The 22356-nt window shown below is 34.2% G+C and overlaps 1 protein-coding gene across 5 annotated transcripts in view; it reads right to left on the bottom strand.

Moving 5' to 3' along the window:
• The window catches only part of LOC132058777 (protein PYRICULARIA ORYZAE RESISTANCE 21-like), a 34117-nt gene that overhangs the window by 10486 nt on the left and 1275 nt on the right, over positions 1 to 22356 (bottom strand). Inside the window, exons 2-4 of one of the 5 annotated variants that reach the window (XR_009415411.1) lie at positions 21449 to 21530; positions 21067 to 21331; positions 20697 to 21033 (exon numbers count right to left, since the gene is read on the bottom strand). The exons of 1 other annotated variant lie outside the window; for it this stretch is intronic. Coding sequence is in view for 1 of the 4 variants with exons in the window: in XM_059451111.1 (XP_059307094.1) it covers positions 21449 to 21530 (82 nt within the window). In the remaining 3 variants the exon portion in view is untranslated. Of the gene's footprint in view, positions 1 to 20696; positions 21332 to 21448; positions 21531 to 21842; positions 21933 to 22356 lie in introns of those variants that run through there. 3 more of the 5 variants (XR_009415412.1, XR_009415410.1, XM_059451111.1) reach the window with 3 other exon arrangements.

The raw sequence follows: 22356 nt of genomic DNA, 5'->3' as shown, positions 1-22356 counted from the left end.
AAAATTAAAATATAATGTTGGTTGGTTTGTTTTAAATTTTGGGCCCTCTTTTTTTTTATTCAAATCAGTCTCATCGATCAATTTTTTTCCTCTAAATCATTTTTCTCTTCTCTTTTTCAATTAACTACTTTATCAATTTGGTTAAATGCTTATCGATTTCCTTTATATACCCCTACTTAGTATAATGGCATTTTTTGTAATTGTGTTAGCAAAATAACGGGAAAATTACTTTATATATCGTCTACTTTGCCAATAAAATCCTGTTCTTTTTATTATTTGGTCTTTTAGGATTTAGCTATCTCTACAGACATACACCATCTCACACATACACACACTCTCATCTTCCCAAAATCAATTCTAATCCAATTTTTTTGTTAAAAAAGGAATCTTGTAACTAAGCACAAAGCCACCTTCAGCTAGCCAAAACTCCAACCATTATCCACCTTAGCACCAAGCAATATAAATACAAACAAAAAATTCCAAGACAATATGAAACTCCAAACAAATTGCACTTTGTTTCTAAGATTATTCAAAAAATTGATTTTAAGACACTGAAAAAAAAAAGAATTAAAATATGTTTATCCATGTTAGGAAGCATGAGATGATGAGAAAAAGTGCTAATACTAATGAAATCGAATTATACATATAGTTATTCTATAACTTTTATGTATGTATAAATCTATATAGCAAAGAAAAAATCTGCAAACAAAATGAAAATAAATAATTTAGTGTTTTTTTCTTTGCGATTCTGAAATATTAGCAAAAGGAAATTGTGAGATAGGGTTTGGTTAGTATATGGTGGAACACGGCTGGGGTTTTTGCTGCGTAGGGGGTGGTTTTTAGGTGAAGGAATAGCTACAGAGAATAATAGTTCAGGTGGGTCATGGGTGAATAATTTTTGGCCACTTTTGGGGCCCACACTTCACATATTAATCCTCACACAAGTATTACATGGCATGCCTCACACATATTAAAATTAATAAATTACAAAGATCTATGCGGGTCTGCTCATTTACAAATTAATCAGGGCAATGCAAGGAAAAGCCCAAATTATAGCAATCACGTGTCAGCATAATAGACTTTGAAATTTTTATTAAAAAAAATAATTAAAAATAAGAAAATTCCAAATAGACCCCTGTGAGGACGACCAAACCTAGCTATGGTCGCTTATATTAAGTAGTAAGTAATATAGTATAATATATAATTGGAAGCCAGCTTTTTGGACATTTTATTTAGGATAAAACTCAGAGAAGCTTACAGATAACTAATCATGAATTTTAGATGGGGACAAAGACAATTACGTGACCTGAATAGTTGATAAAGAAAGAAAATGATATATTAGTCACTACAAAGCAGTAATATTAGTAAAAAAATAAAATAAAATATATCCTTACACTGTCCTCTTGTGTCGGCTTATTATTTAGCCCATGAATGGTACGATGGTAGTTACCTTCTTCAAAGCAAAAGAAAATCTCTTACCAAGAAATCATTTCTCTTTATAGTGTTTAATATCAAATATTGAAAAATAGCTTAAAGAAATGAATCAGTTCTTTATGATACCTTATCAGTATATAATATATACCATGTGGATATTATAGAGGACCAAGAAGTATCTTTTTTATTTTTATTTTTAGAAAATGAGTTGTGATTTTCTTGAAGGAATGAATAAATCTTTTATGATACTCTGTCAGTATGAAATATACCATGATAGTATTACAGAGGACCGAGAAGTGTTTTCTTTTGAAGGAATGAACAAGCCATTTATGATACCTCGTCAGTATATATGATATATACCACGTTGGTATCATAGAGAGTCGAGTATTTTCTTAAAAGAATGAGCTTGTCGGGTCCTCTATGATACCCTTTATGAATATATGATATATACCAGGTTGGTATCATGGGAGCGATCGTGTTTTCCTTGAAGGAATGAATTACTAGTCCTCTATGATACCCTCTCAGTCTATGATATACCATGTGGGTATCATAGCCCGAGGAATGAGTAAACATCACCGAATACCCCTAAGATATAAAATATTTACCTGCCCATGCCCTCTCCCAAACTATTTTCGCTTCTACCCCCGCCGGCTAGAAATATTTACCCGACATACCCCTCGGCCAAATCTCTTCCTCCGTGATACCATCGCAGTATGTTTGTATATCACGATGGTATTATGCAGGATTAAGAGAAGGACTGAAACAGTCCTTCATGATACCATCTCAGTATATTTATATACCATGATGGTATCATGGTTTTGAGGAGTGTCTCATTGAAGGACTGAAACAATCCTTCATGATACCATCACGGTATATGTTTATAAGACGATGGTATGATAGAGTTTTTTTTTTCGAGAAAAGTGTCTTTTTGAATAAATGATATGATCATCCATAATACCATCTCAGTATATTTATATGCCATGGTGGTATCATAAAGGACTGAATCATCTTCCATGATGGTATCATGAAGGACTAAGAGAAGGACTGAAGCATCTCCCATGATACTATCTCAGTATATTTATATATATCATGTTAGTATCATATCCGGGGTCATCTCAGGTACATATTTTTAATTTTTTCTGGGGATACGAAAGTAATGGGGGTATGGGCGGGTAATTATTTTGGTTTGAGGGGGCATACGTGATCTTTCACCTTATTTTTAAGGAATGAACTAATCTTCTATGATACCCTGTTAGTACATGATATATACCATGTGAGTATCATAGTATATTGCAAAAGTATACTTCAACTGCTACTAAGTTCGTATACTTTATGCTAGAATAATTTTGTTTTTTGATAATTGATATATAAAAATTAAAAAATGTACTTTATCAGTTATCTTTTTATTGACATAGAAATAAAAAAAATAAAAAAATATGTTATATATAAATTTATTTTTATTTGCAAAAAAAAGAAAAAATTTATAAAAATATTTCTTTATTTATTTAGGTTCTTAATAAATAAGGTAGTGATTTTAGCATTTTTCTTAATTACTTCTTTTTTTAGTTTTTTTTGTTGTGTTTTATTAATCTAAAAATAGTTACATATTATATTTATTTTGATATTTTTTTAATTTTTAAAATATAAAAGTAAATAGACAAGAAGAAAAAGAACAAGACCAAAAAAAAAAAAAAAAGAGGTGGAAGCAAGCACGGAAGCATTCCCAAAATGAAATAGAAAGGGACAAAACACAACAAGGCAAAAAAGCTGACACTCGCATGATGACGTCATCGTGAAGTAAAAGTAAAAATAATTAGACCTCATTATCTTTACTTTTACTTTTTCCGAATCAAATCAAAAAGCAAATGGGCCATCTCTAGGTGGCATCAAAGTAATAGGGGTTAGTCAAGTGACACTCATTTTCTTTCCCCTTTTAATTGCCTAATACTACTACCAGTCCTTTACCTACCACGGCTCTTTCGTCGGCATTAAGTTTACTTCAACCTAAAAGAATTGCACATTATTTAGCCTTGCTTGGTAATAAAAATTATTGACTTTATTAAAAATTTTATTTCTTTTTTTTTTTAATCGGCGTTTGGCCATGAAAATTTCGAATACAACTCCGAATACAACTTGAAGTTGTATTTCGAAATATCAAAAACTCAAAAAACTGACTTATTTTTTTAAATTTTTTTTCACTTTTTTACAACTACATATCACCAAAAACTATAATTTCAAAAACTATGGCCAAACACAACTCCAACTCCAAAATTCCAAAAAAAAAAAAATTTCTTTTGGTATCTATGGACAAACGGGGCCTTAGTCAAAACTTAAAACTAATGTTGCATTATCTCTGATTGGTCCTATTTTTTCTTCCTCGCTCTCATATGTCCTAACCTAATTTTAACTATATTAGAGACTAGTTAATTCCCTAGATGATCACTCAAGTTTGAAAAGTTACCTTCAAATATCATCTTTGTTTTTTCTAGGACAACAGAGTCACTCACTATCACTATGTTCCTCAAAATATACTAAACACCTTAAAAGTCTCCTTTTTTTTAGTTGGCATGTCATGTCATTAAAGTCCATCTATTACCTGAATACTAAGAAAGTTTACCTAAATACCCTCCAAAATAACTTAAAATATCCTACTAAAAAACTTACTGCCTATAATCGGTGCTTTCACGAAGAGTTGTGTCAATACTTTGCCAACTTAATTTTTCTATCACGAATAGTTGCTTTAACAATCACAAACATTTCTTTTTGGTAGGACGTAACAACTGTCCATATAAGCACAGACACACACTATATTTTCCGTAACAAATATTTTGAGATAAAGGAGTAAAAAAATAATATAGTAAGGAGCAAAAAAAATTCACAAAAAGTTATTATAGCATTAACCAATTATAAAGGCCAAGTGGAACAAAGAATGATAGTAAAAGTGAGAATATGTAGGGAAAAATAATAGCAATACCAATTATTAAGGGCCTAGTGGATTGTCTTAGAAAATAAATGAGAGCAAAAATGAGAACACGAAAAAACAACCAAAGCCACGTGTAGAAGCTTCATAGGATCAAAGTTCAATATGAGGACTACAAAATTTTTGATTTTCTCTTATATATAGTTATAATTATGATGTAAAGATGGTTTTACTTACAAAGATATACTCCTTCCGTCTCAAATTATTTATCATAGTTATTAATATCAGATATCTCTAATTATTTGTCGTTTTAGAAGTTCAAGGCACAATTAATTATTTTTTCTCATTTTATCCTTAATAGAATTATATCATTAATGGAGGTTACGCATAAATAGAGTAAGCATTTAATGAGAAGAGATTATAACTTAAATATAAATAAGGATAAAATTAGTTAAATACCCCTTTTAAATAATATTTTTAAGGGCGCGTAAAATAATAAATCATCAAATAATTTGAGCCGGGGCAGTACAACTGTACAAGACAATTGAAACATAAGATGGAAAGCTCTTAGAGTACAACTGTACAAGTCAATAAATGACCTGCAAAAGTTGAATTAGACGCGGCACCCAATTACAAAGCTCTATGCGGGTCTGCTCTTCAGAAATTAAAGAGGGCAATGCAGGAAAAGCCCAAATTATTAGCAATCACGTGTCAGCATAATAGAATCTGAAATTGTACTAAAAAAATTAAAAATAAGAAAATTCCAAATAGCAATTTTTTTTTTTTTTTTTTTTTTTACAAAGATGACTTCCATCAAAAAAAAAAAAAAATACTCGTTATTATCTTACGTTTTTTTTAGTAGGTATTATGTTGTGTTTTAATTGGGGAAACAACACAAAATACCCACAAAACCGAAACTAATTACCCGTTGATGGGCCCTCTAAAACATATTACACCAAAAAATATCTTTTAGGCACAAACTAATTATGCGACTTGCACATGACACGGATTGAATTGGGTGAGCGGCATTCTGTACCCATTACAGTAAAATGTGTCCTTTGCTGCTTTGACGAGTCCGGCACTTTTGTAACAAAAAAAAAAAAAAAAAATTTGGAACCAAATTAACCCATTAAAAAAAAAAAGATTCAAACTAGGCTTCACGCACAAATTTTGTACGTGAAAGGACCAAAGTGTACATTTGCATTTTGGCCCTTTCACGCACAGAATCTGTGCGTGAAACCCTTCCCTAAAACCCCGACCCAACCTTTATTCATTCTCTTCTCTTTTATTTCCTCCATCTTCACCCTTTCAACACACTTTTGCACTTCCAAAACCATGTCTCAAAGTTGTATAGCAAACTTCAATGTTTGCTATACAACTCGATATTTGCGAATACAGTTATTACTGTAAACTAAAAACATCAAAGACCCAAGATAATCCGGGTCGCCGTTTTTGGCATTGTAAAGTGTCCGAAGTAAGTGTTTTTACATTTTTTAGTATTTTTTTTTCACGTTATCCATATATTTTACTTTAAAAAATGAATTTTCTTGTAATGTTTATAGGATATGGGCGGTTGCAAATACTTTCGGTGGGAAGATAGCATTCACGTGGATAAAACTGTGGCGGCGAAGTTTAAAAATTCAATTTTGGATAGATACCGCGACTTCACGTATCTCTAGAGATACCGCTAAGTTGGACTCGAAATTTAAGCTTGTGGAAGCTGAAGAAAAAATTGAAGGTTTGGAGATGTTGCTCACCGATTAGGGAAAAAACGAAATTTGCTGAAGGCTAAACTTAGAGAGGCTCGACACGAGAAAATAGCTTTGAAAGAAAAACTTAAATTGTGGAAGATTATTTATGCTATCTTGTTGTTGTTCATTATTTATATGTATTTTGTTTATTAAGTTTAATATTTCTATGGATTATGTTTTTTACTAGTTGTACCTTTTCCCCTATAATGTAATTCGCACCCTTTATGTACTAATTTATTTGTGTTTCTTTGTTAAATTTTGGGATAAGGCACTGATACCCCCCTGTACTATACCCAAAATTGCTACGACACACCTTACCTTTTCTTGAGCCCTATTACCCCCCTAAACTTATTTAAAATGGAATAATTACCCTTAAACGCTGATGTGGCAAGGAGAGTGTCTTTCACTCTCTTTGAGAGAGTGAGAAACATAAAAAAGGGGGAAAACTTAATTTTTTTTTCTTAAAAATCGCATTTTCTTAAAATTTGAAAATAAATCTAGTCTTCCACATTTAGTTTTAAAAAATGGGTTTTCCACATGTTAAGAAAATAATTAATTTTTTCAAAATTTTATAAAAATTCAGTTTTTTTTTTCACATTTTGGCAAGAAAAACACTTTTCCGGATTTTATTTGAAAAATAAAAGTGTACTAAGAAAATGAAATCATGAAAATCAAGATTTTTAAAGACATTTTAAAAAAATAATCAAGTTTTCCATATTTTTAGCAAATCCATTTTTCCATATTTAAAAAAAAATCATTTTTCAGTTTTTTTTTCTTTTTAAAAAACGGGTTTAAAAAAAAACAAATTTTCAATTTTTTTTTTTTAAAAAGGGTTTTAAAAATCATTTTTTTAAAAGAAAATTCAAATTTTTAATCCATGTTTTTAGTTTTTTTTTTTTTAAATGGGTTTAAAAAAAATCAAATTTTCAAATTAAAAAAAAAAACGGGTTTTAAAACTCATTTTTTTAATGAAAATTTAATTTTTTATTTTTATTTTTAAAAAAATTAACACGTAAGCTGAAAAAATTAAAAAAAAAAGAAGAAAATAAATAAATACACATGTGGCAAGGAGAGTGTATGTCACTCTCCCATATGAGAGTGGGCATCAGCGTTTAGGGGGGTAATTATTCCGTTTTAAATAAGTTTAGGGGGGTAATAGGACCCTAGGAAAGGTAAGGTGTGTCGTAGCAATTTTGGGTATAGTACAGGGGGGTAACAAAGGCCTTATCCCTTAAATTTTCAATTAATAATAGACTTTAACAATAAAAGCAAATTAAAAACATGCCAAACTAATTCAAATTGATGACTTCATCATAAAATAAAAATACAAATTAACAGCCTTAGTCCGAAACACTCATAATCTAAGACAGTGAGCCTAAATAGACTCTAATCGTCATCAGAATAGAAGTCCTCAATATCGTCCCCAGAACGATATTGGCGGTCTCTTAACACACATCTTTTTTCAGGAGATGTTAGTTCTCTCTATTGATGATGCTTGTTCTTCGGCCAACTTTAGCATGTAAAATCTACAACGTCTTGCGACATTCCGTTGTTTTCTTTTCTAATCCTTTGTACGGCAAGCTCGCAAGTTTACGGACCTACTTGAGGCATGGTTATTGAGTACCTTGTTGGAATTGGAGCGTTGAGATTTTCCAAGTCACGAACAAGACGTTCGATTCGCGATCGATGTGACCATTCTCGGCGTAAACCGCAATAATATTCTCGCGGATACGAATATTTCACCTTTGGAAATCATCATTACGCTCTGGCGAAGGTACGAATTTAGCTCGTCTAGTTTGAAATCACGGTATCACTCGAAAATGTACTATGATTTGAACTCTCATCATCCACTTGCTATTTGGTTCTTTTGGAAGGAGTAAAGACCAAAATTTGAGTTTCTACTACTCGACATTGAATATGGTGTAGTCTAATAACAAAAAACGGGGCTACTTATATAGTTGCAAACCCCAAGTACCCTCGCGGGGGAGGGTCATTATGACCCTACCTACTTACCTTATTATAAGAAAAATATTAATCTTCATCGGACATTTCACGGTCCGAATCCCCGCTGATCTAAATCTTGTGCTACCATGTATACCATATTCTACTCTATGGTAACGTATTTGCATCCGATTGTTCTCTTCGCGAAAACGATTAAGAGCAAGATTAAACTCTTGTGGAGTTCCGCGAGGCATTGACATAGCACGTTTTTTTGGGCGTTTAAGCCTATTGAAGTTAACTTTTTGCTCTAGTGCTTGACCTCCCTAACACGCCAATTTCACTCCTCTCTCATTGTTTTATTGTATTCTTGATTGAATCTTTGTTAGGGTTATTTGAGTAACGAAAATCATCATCATCTAGTTCTCATGTCCTACCCCGTTGCTTCAAATATTTTCTTTGGGATAAAACATGTAATAGAATCAAGATTTCCAAATTGGTTGTAGAATGTCATGATAACTCGTTTTAAAGTGAATACTAGTTGTTTGTCAATCATGTTATATATAATCTTGCATTTTTTTACCGTTTATTTGAATTAAATTCATATTACGCAATGTTCTTGTGCGCAATAGGACATGATTTGACAACACATCATGCATGCCAATTTCATCTTTTTTATGACACCTAAAGTATCGATTGGACAACACAATGCTGCATTTTTGACCGTTTATTTGAATTAAATTCATATTACGCAATGTTCTTGTGCGCAATAGGACATGATTTAACAACACATCATGCATGCCAATTTCGACTTTTTTATGACACCTAAAGGATCGATTGGACAACACAATCTTTCGCATTTTTTTGGTTTATTTGAATTAAATTCACATTACGCAATGGTCTTGTGCGCAATAGGACATGATTTGACAACACATCATGCATGCCAATTTCAGTTTTTTTATGACACCTAAAGGACCAATTGGACAACACAATGCTGCATTTTTTGACCGTTTATTTGAATTAAATTCATATTACGCAATGTTCTTGTGCGCAATAGGACATCATTTGACAACACATCATGCATGCCAATTTCAACTTTTTTATGACACCTAAAGGACCGATTGGACAACACAATGCTGCATTTTTGACCATTTATTTGAATTAAATTCATATTAAAAAAGCGATATTCTTTGTCTGTAGCGGGTGAATATGAATATATTTAAGAAGAATATTGGACGAGGTAAAAACTCATCCATTTCATAAGTTTAAGTCTCTTAAGTCATTCAAAAAAACCTATCTTAAGTCATACAAAAAAAATGGCTCAATATATTCCACCAGTTAAGGTTTCAATACATTGGGATGGTATTATCCTTGATGATAATAGTACAGTTCATTACAATAAAAGACCAAACGTTCATGTTAAATGTCCACTTGAAATGTCTTATGAATCACTAGTCACTTACATATATGAAAAAATGAAAGTTAGTCCGGATGAGTATGAAATCTCTATAACGAGCGGATATCCACTGATCAGTTTCCAATGGTATAGTGATTTATGTAGGCATTATATCAATGATGATGATTCTTTAAGGGATTATTTGAATGCGCCGAGAAGAATTAAAACATTTAGTCGCCCTTAATGTTCGGAGATGTATGTTGAAAAGATACCCGAGAGGTCCCGCAAGCACGACGGTCAAGCTAACACGTATGGAGATTTTAGTTCTTACGGGGGTATTTTGAGTGGCCAGGTGCCGTGTAAATCAAACGTGGTAAATCTGCATTCTTATATTATTATTTTGTGCAGTAGCACGTGTTTATTGTATGTATTGGTAAATAACCATTTTAAAATCTTTGTAGGGGTTATAGACACGATAGGAGTAATATTGAGGCGATCGTCTCAATTTAGTAGAGCAACTCATTATTATCGGAACTCTCGGTTGATGGGCGATTATTACAATAATTCCCGGTTCGGTGCGGTGATTATTATCAAAGCTCGCCGGTGGTACCAGCTGTGGGATGAAAGGCGGTCCTCTCATGTCATAATCGATATGTGTGGGTTCACATCGCCTAGATGCTAAATAATTAATATATATATATATATATATATATATATATATATATATATTTGGAATTTAACATATCCTTTTTATCGTGTAGGAGAGCCTTTCTTAGATGGCGTTGATTGTCAAGTTATGTGGATACATCGAGAGAGTGATGGCGATGAACCAGCTAATAATGCGAGGGGTATGATGATGAAGATAGTGAAGGGGATGAAGAAGATACGCATTGTAGTCCCCAAAACCAACCAGAACCAACTCACCACCACGTACCACCTCCGATGGCCGAAAACCCAATTCCTGACAGCTCAATGCAATGGCATTCTGACTATATTCCATATCTTGATGATCTCGAGTTGTGAGAATGCATTTGTCTTCCAAAGAATGATTATCAAAGTCACCAAAAACGTGGATTGAACAAAAAAAAATCCCTTATGATGAGAATGCGTCATTGCAAAGGGGAATGCATTTCACATAAAAAAAATGTTGCAACGGGGAAATTTATCAGAATGTATTGTGTAAAGGGTATGAGGGAGTTTAAGGTTGATGACTCAAACAGATCGGTATGGAGGGTGATTTGTAAGCGACATACTCAAAGGAGCATTGGTGGTTGTGAGAATTGCTAATTTCGGATGGTCCGTAGGAAATCACAAAATTCCACCAAGTACACTTGTGATATGGGACAAAGTCGGCCCGAGATCATTTAAATCTAGATATAAACATGATTGCTCACGTGTTACTTAAACACATTGAGGAAACTCCAAGGTAATTTATCTCGACATGATATACATTATATATCTTATAGCACTTAAATATCATTGTTAAATGTTGTTTGTTTAAACTTATCACGGGATGCCTATCAAAACTTGTATTAGCATGGTCCACTCAAAATATGGTAAAATCATAAGCAAGAGAAAGGGATTTCTCGGGCGTCGACGTGCTTTTGAAACGATCTTTGGAACTTGGGAATCCTCTTTTCGAGGGGCGTTGCAAGGTATATGGTAGCTCTACAACATGCTAATCCTGGCACTGTTGTACAGTGGCGGCTTTTAGAGGGCATAGTTTTCGACTTCGTCTTTTGGCATTCAAACCAAGTATTGATGGTTTTGCTCACTGCTGGAATGTGATATCGATAGATGGGACCATGTGTATGGCCGATATGACATTAAGCTCCTAATTGCAGTAGGTATGGATGCCAATGGGTCAATATTCCCTCTTGCTTTCGCAATTCTTTGTAGACGAGAGCAACCGGACATAGGGGATGTTCTTGACTCATCTACAAACTCATGTTATTAAGGGTCGTCGGGGCATATGTGTCTATCGGATCGTCATAAAGGCATATTGCACAATATGCGTATTCGGAAGGGTGGCGACCTCACATGCTTACCATCGATATTGCTTAAGGCACTTAAAGGCTAATTTGCAAACAAAGTTTGGAAATGGCACTATAAACAAGTTGATGTGGGGGGCTGCGATACAACATCAACAAAGAAAATGGTGCAAAATGGATTGCTAAAAGTGAGTGAAGAGGCATATGTTTGGTTGATGAAATTAGAAGTTGAAAAATGGACTCTTTATCTTTGATGGAGGAAGGAGATGGGGCATGCTCACAACGAACGGCTCGGAGTCTTTCAATGGACTCCTCAAATCTCGAGAACTACACCGTCACCGCAATGGTAAGACTAACTTTCAGGTAGGTCGTGGAGCGATTTGCGGATAGGACAAGGCAGGCCATAGCTATATTACCCGACGAGGGAACATGGATGCCAAAGCCCTACAAAAAAATGGAGCACCCTAGAAGAAAGGCAGAGGGTCACCAAATGACCGAGTATGACGTCGTTCAATGAGTGTATAAAGTTAGAATGGGTTATTGCGACGGCAAAGGAGGAAACAAACATATCGTTGCGGCGTACACATCGTGCACTTGTGGTAAGTGGCAAAACGTACCCATACCATGTTCTCATGCAGTCAAGTGCTTTGAGAGAATGGCTAGAAATGTAACTGATTATGTGGCGGAGGAATATAAGGTGGTAAAATACCTTAAAGCATATTCCGGCCAATTTCATCTCCTTGGTGATCAAGTTTATTGGCCAACCGCGCCGTTTGATTGCGAACAAGAACTATATCCGTAAATTGGGAAAAAATAAGCTAACTCGTTATCACAATCAAATGGATGTTAGCGAAAAGAGTTACTCTCGCAAGTGCTCGACATGTAAGCAATTTGGGCATGATAAGCGTTCATGTGGGCAAAACTCCCGTGGTGACAGCACATCTGGAAGTAGAAGAGTGTCTAGAACTTGATTTTTTTTTTTTAAGTCTATTGTAATTTAATGATGTATTTCGTTGCTAATGGAATGAAATATTATTCAATTGTTATGAACCTCTCGTATTGGATGAATTATTTTTAAATATTATATTTATTTTTGCACATTCAAAAAGTGCGGATTACACAATACAATAACAAAATAAAAAAGACATAAAAGAAAAAAATCGAATACAAAGCAGAGTAATTTTTTCTTTTCTATCTTTCTTGAACCAAAAAAGTACTTTCATAGCTTTTGGAGTAAAACAAAAGAGATTAATCAAAATCCTATAAAATATGGCACTTAAACCTAAATATTACAAGTTTTCAAACGTACTTCAGAGCACTTTACAACCTCTAAAACGACGATCCAAATGTATATGTATACTTGATGTAATGAGCCGATATTATTGTACACTAAAAAAATATTAAGTTCTATATAAAATATTTATATTCCGGTGTTTTGAAACGTGACTAATCTTCGGTCAAAGTTCGCAAAAAACCTTAATTTTTGAGTTTGATTTTCAAAGAGAAGAGAATGAATAAAGGTTGGGTCGGGGTTTTAGGGAAGGGTTTCACGCACAGATTTTGTGCGTGAAAGGGCCAAAATGTAAATGTACACTTTGGCCCTTTCACGCACGAATGCGTGCGCGAAGCTTTCAGTTTGGTTCTTTGTTTTTTTTTTAATGGGTTAATTTGGTTCTAATTTTTTTTTTTTTGGGTTACAAAAGTGTCGTGCCCCTGCTTTGACCTCTTTCATCTCCCTTTTTATTTCTTTCTTTCTTTTTTTGTTTCTTTTTTTCTCTTAATTTCTTTTTCCTTTTTTTGGTTACTTTGTCTTTTTTTTTTTTAATTTAATTTTTGTCCTTTTCTCTTGTTGTCCATAAGCATCAATCATCATCGAATACATAACATCATCGGGTTCACACCCAAAAGAAGGCAATTTCTCAAACCATTCTATCGCTTTCTCAGGCAAATTACACTGCCTAGCACAACTAATAATCGTCCAGAAAGTAACATCATCAGGTTTCACCCCTCTCTCAAGCATTTCATCAAACACCTTCTCTGCTCTCTCCAAATCCTTATTTTTCCTCGAAACTTTCAAAGTAACTGTAACAACCCGATATTTTTCCAAGTGTCTTGAATTACTTCCTTATTCATAGTTTATTTAATTTTAGCTTGATCTTGTATCAAAGCAGATAATTATGAAAAGCAGATAATTATGAAATATATTCATATAATATGCATGTAGATATATTTAGTTGTATATATAATTTATAGAATATATTTTATGAAAAGACAGTTAAGTGAATAAGTGGGTTAGGCCCATTACTCTAGTTCTGGCCACGTTATATTTCCTAAGGGGAAGAGGGAAATAGAAGGAAAGTATTAACTTGTCTCTAACCTAGAGAGGAGAAAAAAAAAAGAAAAAAGGGAGAACGAGCAGAGCATTTAGCAGTTGCTAGCATAACGTGAAGTTTCCACAATTAGGAGAAAATCAGGTACACAGTACGTCAATTTTAGTATTTAAGAATTTTGTTGCTGGATGTTGTACTATTATGTTAATGGTGGCAAGATTTTATCGGGGACTAGTGACTACCTAATATCTAGAGGGGACCACATTGCAAGGATGAAGAATTGTAGAATTTGGCTACAAAATTGATTTCAAAAGGGTAAAAGAAAATTTTGCTTTTTCTGCACATCACGTGCACAGTGCTTTATTTAGTGCAAATTTTTTTGTTGGTTTCTTAATTTCTTACTTTCTTTCTTTCTATTTCTTCTATTCTTTAATATTAAGTTTTCAATGCAATTGTCTTTGGCAATACCTGTGTTATCCGTACATAAAGAACCTATATATTTTACTTAAACTATGGTAAACTTCAAAGATCAATTAGAATGTTTGAATGTTTTTTTGGTTTTCTTCAGCGTGTAAAATAGTGTGAAGGAAAACAAAAGTTTTCAAGCCTGAAGTTCTACGTTATAATCACTATATTTATTTTGAGACTACAACATGTATATATATTTGCAAAATTGTTTATTAATGGTATTGAGATACAATTTCCACTTTTTAAAAGAATCATGGAATCAAAGTATAGAATGTTGAGATTTAGTTCTAAACCTAAAATTATAGGATTAGTTTTCCTAGGCTAATTTGGAATATTTATTTATGGTATTGAATAGATTGAGGCTATTGGAGATTGTTTGAAAATTTGACACTTCAAGAAATTGCGTTCCGGTTATAAGGCAAGTGAGGCTTAAACTCTCGGTTGCTTGCTTTTCATAAAAAGCATATGGTTTGTGTTGTATGTATGCATTTAAACCAGTTTAGTTCGTGTGAGTGGGCAAGCATGATCTAAATTGAATAATTTCCAAGTTTCTAAAGTAATGACCGTATGAGTCCTTTAGCGTAAATTCGCTTAAATAGATACTATTTATATAAATGTAAAGTTTAGAAGTGGTATTGATTGGATGTATGTTCCACTTATCGTATCTTCAGAGGGGCACACTTCCATAGGCCCCATTGATATTCAGTGAGAGATAGATGCTAGAATATTAAGTGACCCGGGTAAGATGGGGGTAAATAATGCCCTCTCCGGAAGACGGGGTAAGAAATAGACAACTACGTACTATGTCCCGTGAGCATAGATTCAGATTCAGTGTAGTGCATCTATTGCTCTCCGGGTAAGATGGGGGTAAATAATGCCCTCTCCGGAAGACGGGGTAAGACATAGACAACTACGTACTATGTCCCGTGAGCATACATTCGGTCTGGTGTAATTCATGTATTGCTCGTCCGGGTAAGATGAAGGTAAATAATGCCCTCTCCGGAAAACGGGGTAAGACATAGGTAAATACGTACTATGTCCCGTGAGCATAGATTCAGATTTAGAGTATTTCATGTTTTGCTTGTTTATGCTTCATGATTCAGCTTTAGCTTATCTGTTTGTATATCTTGGATATACTTGTACTGTGTGATTGCTTTTATGCATTATCAGGGATTTCAAAGACTTGCCCCAGGGGTAGCGAGAGTGTCGATGATCTTCGCTGGTCTTTTAGACTCACACACTTGTGATGTTGTATGTGTGCGGTGTGTGGCTAATCGACCGGTGTAAGCCGATACTCGATTCATTCGACTTTGTTCGGTCCGGCTCGGTAGAGGTGAGCCACCGTTAGATCATGGCGGCCTCTTTTTCTTTAGATGACTTAGTAGTATTCGAGCTACGTCTCGTACTTTTATATTCGATTAGTAGTTCCATGACTTAGACATTTTTATGGGGTTTATGGCAAGACTCGGTATTTGTATTTCGCTTCCGCACTTTTCTTTATATTATGAGACTTTGCGTATTATTCATTTTATTCGTTAATTTTTTGCATGATTAGCTTAGAGGGTTCGCCTTATGGGTAGAAGCTCGAAAGGTGCCCGATCACGGCCTGAGTGTCAGATTTGGGTCGTGACAGTGACATTATAAATAATCACTTCTTTACTCAATTCAACTTTTCTTGAAAGTATTTCAAAGCCAACAATGTAGTTTCAGCATTAGACATGTTATTCAAAGTAACAACAGCATCTTGTTCTACTAGTATTATTTTGTCACTCATCAAAGTTTAGGATTTTGAACAATTTATCCCTAAACTTTTGGAATATGTATTCAATTCATAAGTAAAGAAAAAGAAAAAGAGTCCTAAGGTTCATTTATAAGTAGGTGAGCATCCTAAGAAGTAGGGGTGTACAAAGCAAATCGACAAACCGCACCAAATCAATAAATCGAGAAAAAAAACCCGACTAGTGGTTTGGTTTGACTTGGTTTGGTGTTTAAAAAAAAATCGACCATAATTGATTTGGTTTAGCTAAAAAAGTCAAACCGAACCAAACTGACCCGACATTACGTGTATTCGATTTTTTAAAATATTTTATACATAAAAATATTTATTTGTAATGTAATTTGTAAATATTTCTTAAAAAAAATTCATAATTTTTTGTCTTTTATCATATTATTTTAAACTTGAACTTAGAATTTTGAATGTCAATAAGTTTTATATCCCAGGGATGTTAGTAACTCAAATAAAGTCTAAATCAAAACCAACTCAACACTAATGCTAACAAAAGAAATTCAATTCTAACACTAGGAATGACAGTAATGTTGGATATCTATTCTTTAGTTTTGCATAATTGGTTTAGAGCGTAAAGATACATAGCTTAATTTTTTTCTTTGTCATGTAATTAATAAGCCGTACTTATTTTAGCATAACTTAGTATTTAGATTAAAGTCATTTTCTTTATGGCTTATTAATTAGCAATACTTATTTTAACTGATTTTATTATCTTTTTTGTTGAATATTTTAATATGATATCATCACCTATCTCACATTTTGTGTTATTTTCTTAAGAAACACCTTAGTTATATAGTTGTATCTTACTAAGACTAAAGAAATATTTGAAGTAAAAGTCATATGTTTTGTATGGAGACTTTTTCGGAAAAAAAATCCGAAAAAATCGAATAACCCTAGAAAACCCGAAGTTGAAAAACCCGAATTTTATTGGTTTGGTTTATAAATTTAAAAACCCGACGCAATTAGTTTGGTTTGGTATTTGAAAAATCCGAACCAACCAGGTCCATGTAAACCCCTACTAAGAAGTCTCATGTACTACTAATAAAGTTCTTGAAAAACTAGGTAGAAGGTGATTACACCTATTTTTATTCCTAAGATGAACTACATCGAGGTTGTCTCTACCAATATATTTATGTATGTTTTTTGCAAAACAGTAATTTGGAAACTATTTCAAGCAAATGCGCATTCCTCATTTTTTCTCGACAAATTTAGTTCCTTTCTTATCACTTTGCCAACTCTCTTGCATATGATAAGGTGTGAAATTTTCGACATTCTTTACGAACCGCAATCTGTAATGCATTTCTAGTTGTCATAGTTTCAGAAATGATTAACTTCCTAACTGGCTTGATGTTATATCCCGTGAGTTCGCACATTCGGATAGTTTGAAATCGTTGTGACGAGACAAGGGCAATGCTACATATTGATCTTGTTAAACTTACATGAGTTGCATATGAAAGTATTAATGCGGAAATATTAAGAAAGGTTAGGGGTAAAAGTGGAAATTCACAAAATGGCTTGTGGAAATATCGAGAAAGGCTAAGGGCAAAATTGGAATTTGGAAAAATGGGGACTTAAGAGGAATTTGGAAAGATGAAAATTCAAGAAAAATCCATGAGATCATCCATGAGGTCAAGTGGGTCCCACACATGGTTTGGCACAATTTAATTAGTCCAACCCATGGACACTTGGATTCTTCAAGTTGGAGCATAAAAGATGACTTATTAGTCATCTCTCTTAATCAAAAACACTTAGAAAAAAAAAAAAAGAACAAGAAGGTGAAAAAGGCCACCATATTCGGCCAAGAAAAAAAAATTCAAGACCAAAAATTTGTCCTTCCAAAATTATTTCATCCTAGTAAAACCACTAATTGAAGGGTCCTCATCGACGTGGAGTTGTTGTTTGGGGCGATAGGCCATTCGTTTTCAACATTTGACAACCCTAGGCAAGTTGGAAGTTGAAGAAGAAAGGTAAGAATTAAGCTTGTTTTATGTGTTATGAATGATGTGTGTATGTTGTAGTATGCTAAAATGGATGAAAGTCATGAAATATGGTGTGTAGAAAGTGAGGCGTGTGTGTGTAGGTGTGGGTACTGTGTATATGTATGTGGTGTTAGAAGTGTTGAACAATTCTATTCTAGCATGTTTGGTTGTTGTAGTGTGATGAAATGGAAGAGAATCATTAATATGGTGTGTGCATGGTGTGGCCGAAAATGGGCCATTATGTGTGACAAGAATGTAATAATTTTATGTAGTAGTTTGATTGTCGCCGTTACGAATGTCATGCTTTAAATGAGAGTTTTATGAACTAAGTTGAAGATTGTAAATGATTTGGGGCGTTTGGCACTTTAATGTGCTTTTTATGTAAATATTGTACCTATGGAAATGATATTGTAAGTATGTGGATTGTTGATGAAAAGAATGAATTTGGAAGTTAAAAATGTGTTATGGATGTCGTATTGAGTTTGGAGTGTCAATTGGAGTAGTTGTTGGATTGTTTGAACGTTTATGTGATTTGATTAGAATGCTTTTGAATGTCGTTGGAACGAGTTCGGATTGGTATTTGGATGAATAAATAATAATGTTAAATTGCATGTAAGTGATTACCTTGAGGACTATGAATGTTGGCAATTTATGTAGAAAAGCACTATTGATGCTAGAATGTGTTTTGAATTGGATATTGTTGTTGGTGATTGTTATTGTTGGTATTGTGTTGTTGAATTGGCGAGTTGAATCCTCGGGGATGTTAAATTTATAGGGGAAGTCTTTGTCGGAATTTCCATAAGCAAGCATTACTTCCAAATTTTAGCCTTAAAGCTTACAAGTGACAATTGGTAAATGTGACCAATTGCGGATTTTGGAGGAAACGGGAATCGGGTTTAAGCAAACGTAAGACACGCGTAAGGTATGCTAAAGCTCACCCTTTCCTTCCTGAGGCATGTCTTAGGTATACTAGGTTTGGATAAGCGGCCTCGGGGGTCGTTACGTTCCGCAGTAAATCCGAGTTTGATTTTGGTTACTATTCATTCAGATAATTGAAGTACTTTCCTTACTTTTGTTGGAAAAATGCTTACACTTCCATAACTTTTTCAAATGAGCTCGGATCGCCTCGAAACTTTCATGGATGCTTCCTTAGGGTTCAATATTCGTAAAAATTATGTATGCCACCTTGACTTGACCGAGGTGGGCCCGCTAGCCCCGAGACTTCTTTTAAATGACCTATTGGGATTATTTGGTTTTGTATTAAGAGAAAACTTTTAACCATTGCTCCGACTATTATAAGATAATTATTTTAACTATTTCATTGAGTTGATGATACACTTTGACATAAGAATGATTTCAGGAGGCCGTAGTTTGGTACACTAATTAGATAAATGCGGAACTTGTTTCTACACTTGCTGATGTTAATAAATATATTTGGTCATCGAATTCTGGGAAGTTATCTCAATCATTTAATTGTTCATTGCGTGTGATGTTGCCGCTGGATACTTGACCGCGGTATGCGTGTGTGTGTGACCGATACTCGACCGCGGTATGTAGGTACCGTTGACCGCCGGATACTTGGCCTTGTATGCGTGTATGTGCGTGTGTGATATCGCCGATGGATTCTCGGCGGCCTACATGTGTGTATATTATATGGTATGCTATGTTGGGATAGCCCGGACTTTGACCGGTCGGTTAATGTTAGCTCACATAAATTAGTTCATTTTTATCTACATTTTCCGCACTCCTTGTTCGGTTATGACTATGTTTCTTTTAAAAGCTTTGCGTACTCGGTACATATTCCGTCTCGACCCCCTTTCTTCTTAGGCTGCGTTTCATGCCGCGGTACGAGACGCTCCACTTGCGATCCGCGAGTGTAGGTCATCCTCTGCGTCGTTGAGTGCTCCTTTATCTCGGAGCCGTATTTTGGTATATACTTTTCTGTTGTACATATTTGTCTATTCAGGGGTACGGCGGGGGCCACCGTCCCGTCATATGATTACGGCATTCATTTAGAGGTCTCGTGGATATACGTGCGTGGGTTGTGCCCGATTGGCTTGGTTGGACTTGTATGATACGTGTGTTGAGCGGTTTCACCCGCCATGGCGGCCTTGTCGGCCCGTGTATATATATATGATGTTTTGTTGGCCCTGTGTGGCCTCTGTTGGTATTTTTACGCGTGCAGGGTTATTTTTGGATAGTCAGAAAAACAAAGGAAACTCTGTCAAAATTTTTCTGGAAATAAAATAAATTTGAGACACAAATTTTTACCGGTTTCTGATATGTATGTATTTGTGTTTGTGATAGTGTGATGTTACATTTGATATTTGCGTACGCGTAGACCAGTGTTGGGATTCTGATGTATATGTGTGTTCGGGTGCCCAATTCGGGTACTAGTCGCGGCCTACGGGGTTGGGTCGTGACACTTGATTAGATAGCCAAAGCCCAAAGGCATGAAGCACCAAACCACAAGTTTACTCACAAAATTGTAATTATAATTGTTTTAAATTTCTTCCAAATATTGAAGACTTACTCTAATTCTAGAACAGTTGGGCTGAATTAGTACAATATTTGGTTTGCTCCAACAAAAATAACACTTTTATTATCCAGAGACTTAAGTATTTTAATTGACTGATACACAAATTGGAACTAGAAGGATTTTCAATCGAACTTGTCGAAAATTTTGAGAAATTAGACCTCTAGTAATGTTGAAAATGGCATTTTTTAATCAAAGCTTTACCAACAACATGGTTAACGACTTTTATTCTATTTGACAAAAGAAAAAGCAAAGAAGAAGAAAAAACTACTATACATTGATTTTCATCTATGAAAATCGGTAAAGAAAAAGACAACCACATTACGAGGAGACCCCAATCAAAAGATGCATTGATAAACCTAGATAATGAACCATAATAGTCAAACTGCCATTGGGCCACCTTACATAATTGAGCATACTGTGGTATTTTCTTCAATGAAGTACCAATCACATCTGCTCACACGACAGCCCTTTCCGCAGCCATACGAATGATAACATGGGCACCTTCCGCAGCCATACGAATGATAACATAGGCACCTTCCGTAGCATTGCCCACAACAACAACAATATCCTGGCACTACCATTACGGGCTGTGGTGTTGACGGTGGTGGTTGTGGCGGTGGATCAACCTTTCGTTGTGGTGTTGGATCAACCAGTGGACGTTTAGGCTTTTCGATTTTAATGCACTTAATCACTCCACATCATTTACTATACAATTTGTCACGAATTTTCTCAGGATTGCAACATACCACAGTGATTGTGACTGTATTAGCCTTCTCATCATATAGCTGGTCTCTAATTTCTTTTGTCCAATAAAATTTTACATCACAAAAAAACAAAAAACAAAAATCAAATTAATTCTTCTCCGTAATAATAGAATTCTTGATCTTGTACTCTCCTTCATGAAATAGAGACTTACGAGGGAATTTACAGAGAATTTTTTTAACTTTTTTGTAGCAGCTGCAACATTGAAGATCAACCTTGAGCACCATAATGGTAGGCTGTTATATTAAACGATAAATTAAAGTAAAGTGAGGTTATTAATTAGTATTGATCAAGTACTTATAAGCACACCATAATGAATCAAAGCTCTTATAGAAAGATTTCCTCAACAATATTATGCAAGGATGATCTAGTTCTTTGTGTGTAAGTGAAAAGACATAGGAGGGAAAAAAATTGCACAAGAAGTTAAGAACTTAAGAAACATATATGCAGGGGCGAATTTAGGTGTTAATTTTGAGTCACGTGAACACATGACCACTCGACTAAACTTGATATAATGTGTATAATTCTGAAAATATATCTAATATTACCTGAAGGATCACATGGCCAAACTAGCCGAGTGGAGCATTGGTTAGAAGCTTTGTTTATTTCCTCAAGGTCTCGGGATTGAACCCAAGTTCCTGCACGTTTTATGCTTTTTTATTTTCTAAAGCAGCCATTTAACTTTCTTTTTTATATTATTCTAAATCCTTTTTTCTTATATAATTCTAATTACCCAAAAGTAAAAAATGTGTTTCCTTTTTATATTACATCTAATGAATTTTTTTTCCTTTATTTCTAATTACCCAAGTCCCAAAAGGCAAAAGAAATCAAAAAACCCTATAGGCGCTAAGCTGCAACGAACCAAAGGCATAAGAAATCAAAAAATCTCATAGCGAATGGTGAACCCATCCTCTTGAAATCCTGGATTCGCCTCTGCATATATGTAGGCACAACTATATGATCAATCATATATGCAATTCTTTATCAACCGTCATCTATTTATGATATCTCTATCGAAATCTTTTTTAAATATTCTGTATTTTCTTACGAATTAGACCAGAG

This window comes from Lycium ferocissimum, chromosome 6 (genome assembly GCF_029784015.1).
Source record: "Lycium ferocissimum isolate CSIRO_LF1 chromosome 6, AGI_CSIRO_Lferr_CH_V1, whole genome shotgun sequence".
Taxonomy (NCBI): domain Eukaryota; kingdom Viridiplantae; phylum Streptophyta; class Magnoliopsida; order Solanales; family Solanaceae; genus Lycium; species Lycium ferocissimum.
This window is presented reverse-complemented; position numbering and strand designations above follow the sequence as displayed.